The 2,096-nt window shown below is 48.0% G+C and overlaps 1 protein-coding gene across 1 annotated transcript; it reads left to right on the forward strand.

Moving 5' to 3' along the window:
* Positions 1-1,221: 1,221 nt before the first annotated feature.
* Positions 1,222-1,886, forward strand: J4E82_011501 (uncharacterized protein; the record flags this gene model as incomplete). The annotated part of the gene is made up of 2 exons (XM_051737705.1): positions 1,222-1,226; positions 1,325-1,886. The coding sequence occupies 2 exons, from the start codon at positions 1,222-1,224 to the stop codon at positions 1,884-1,886; spliced, it is 567 nt and encodes a 188-aa protein (XP_051582533.1).
* Positions 1,887-2,096: the final 210 nt, after the last annotated feature.

A 2,096-nucleotide genomic window follows, 5' to 3' on the forward strand; every position in this document is an offset into this window, starting at 1 on the left:
TATGGGGACACAAGGCAGACTGGTACGGTAGAGTAGAGCGAAGCGAATCCGGTGAGCCCATGCGCTAGCCGAAAGAGGTTATTACCACAGGTGCTTGCTGCAAAGACTGTATTGGGAATAGTGCAATCAAGTGGGCCTTCATCACAAGACATGCGCCCACATCGTTGGCAATCACATAACGTCATTCCACACCGCAAGTACACAGTACGGACGAATGAACTTTTCTTTCTGTGCTGGCATCGGCGGGACACCGATCAACGCTGATAAGAAGCACAGGCCTCAACACAATAGGCGCGACGGCTCGGAACGGCTGCAGCCAAGCACGCTGGCACCCGCATCGCAGCTTACACAGCGCATACGATGGTTTTGTGACTCATAAGATTGCACAGGGTAGCTAATGGAGCGTACGCCCGCTCGACTAACAATGCATTGGCTAGTGTGCTAACCCAGGCGCAAGCTGCGACATGGACTCATCTTCTTGTTTATCAATCTTGGCTAGGAAACTCCTCGGACTCTCGATCCTTCTGCACAACTGCTTTCGTGTCGATGCAGGACATTGCAGACTTTGTCCAAGTACGATGGACTAGCCGGGGAGCATATCAGTGGCTGTGTTGTGCATAGCGCGATCGTTGTGCTTAGAGGATGCCTGCGCTTTGTCGAAGTTTGTTGCATTGCGGTGTCGCGGCTCGGAATGCCGCTACGTCACCGTGTCTGTGATAGGTGTAGATAGTTGGCTGTCATCATCACTACCGTATGCTAACTTACACCAACTCCCGACTTCGCTGCAGATCGTCTATCAGTGAAGATTATGCGAAAGTGGTGACAAGGTTCGGTCGATCGACGGTTTCGAGGGCGATCAAGTGTCACAATTTTGGGGGTGTAAGAGTTATCTCATCAATCAAGCTGGGCCTGAGACTAAGTAATAACGCTAATTAGTCATGTCGACAGGGTCACATGACCACTGCCTTCATTGCCCATCTTGACATCAAGAAATCTGTTGTTGTACTTGGGACATTCCTTGAGATGTTTCGATATGGGCCAATCCGTGATTGCGTCGCATAGGGTAAGCCAAAGCGGGGTTCAAAAACCTGGCCTTCTTCACCCCACCTGCTTCATTAATGTACTTGTCGCGCTTCCATCAAAGACTACTGCAGTCTCGATTCTGTATTACTTCCCTTCCACGTCTCGTGCAACAACGAGATCTAGATAGCGAATATGGCCATGCGGTATGTAGCATTTTTTGTGCTTTCCCCAGAAGATCATGCGAGCAGTAATCCTATGTTATGTTATTTTACAATATTTACAATGTTATTAACGATGCTAGGTACAACGAATCAAAACTCCTCGACGGCCCTCAAAACCTTGACGAGGCTGCACAAGTCATTCAGCATCATACAGAAAAAGTTGCCCGGCACGGCAACCAGATGGCACAAGAGTACAACAAATATGCCGAGGAATTGAGGGATACTAAAATGACGGCGGAGGAACTGGAAAGCAAGTTGAAACAAAAGGCCCAGGAGATAAAGGACAACATAAATCAGCAGATTGATGGCTTTACGGAATGGTTGATAAAAAAATCGGTTCGCATTGTTGAAGTGCTCCACTTGAACCAATCTGAGATTGCGAAGCTAGGGAACTATGCTGAACAGGCGCAGGGTTGGACTGAGCGCATATTTAAACGAGTACTCAACTTCATCAAATGGGTCTTCGAAAAGATTAATGAAGGGATTACTGCAGTATGGGAGGCAACCAAGTGGGTCGTACAGAAGGTGCAAGATTTTGTGGAGGATGCTATCTGCAAGATTCGACAAATTTTCCAGACCCCGGAGGCATCAAGGCACGGCGAAGAGGTCTGGCTACTTTGTCAAGCTTCTCTAAAGTCGTAGAATCTCATTACCACTGTATCAAGCCGAAAGTCGCAACAACGACATCCTGTGGCCAGAAGACTATCGATATGACAGTTTGCCACGCACGTGTTTGGGATACTCTGCTGAGTTGTGTTGCGAGAAACCATTTTTATGGGTGATTATACAGCACGAGCACAGTAGATGATAGGTCTCAGACTATCTGGTACGGAAACTTGCGGTATCTGGAAG

This window comes from Alternaria postmessia, assembly GCF_024291825.1.
Source record: "Alternaria postmessia strain BMP 2775 chromosome Unknown scaffold_215, whole genome shotgun sequence".
Lineage (NCBI taxonomy): Eukaryota > Fungi > Ascomycota > Dothideomycetes > Pleosporales > Pleosporaceae > Alternaria > Alternaria postmessia.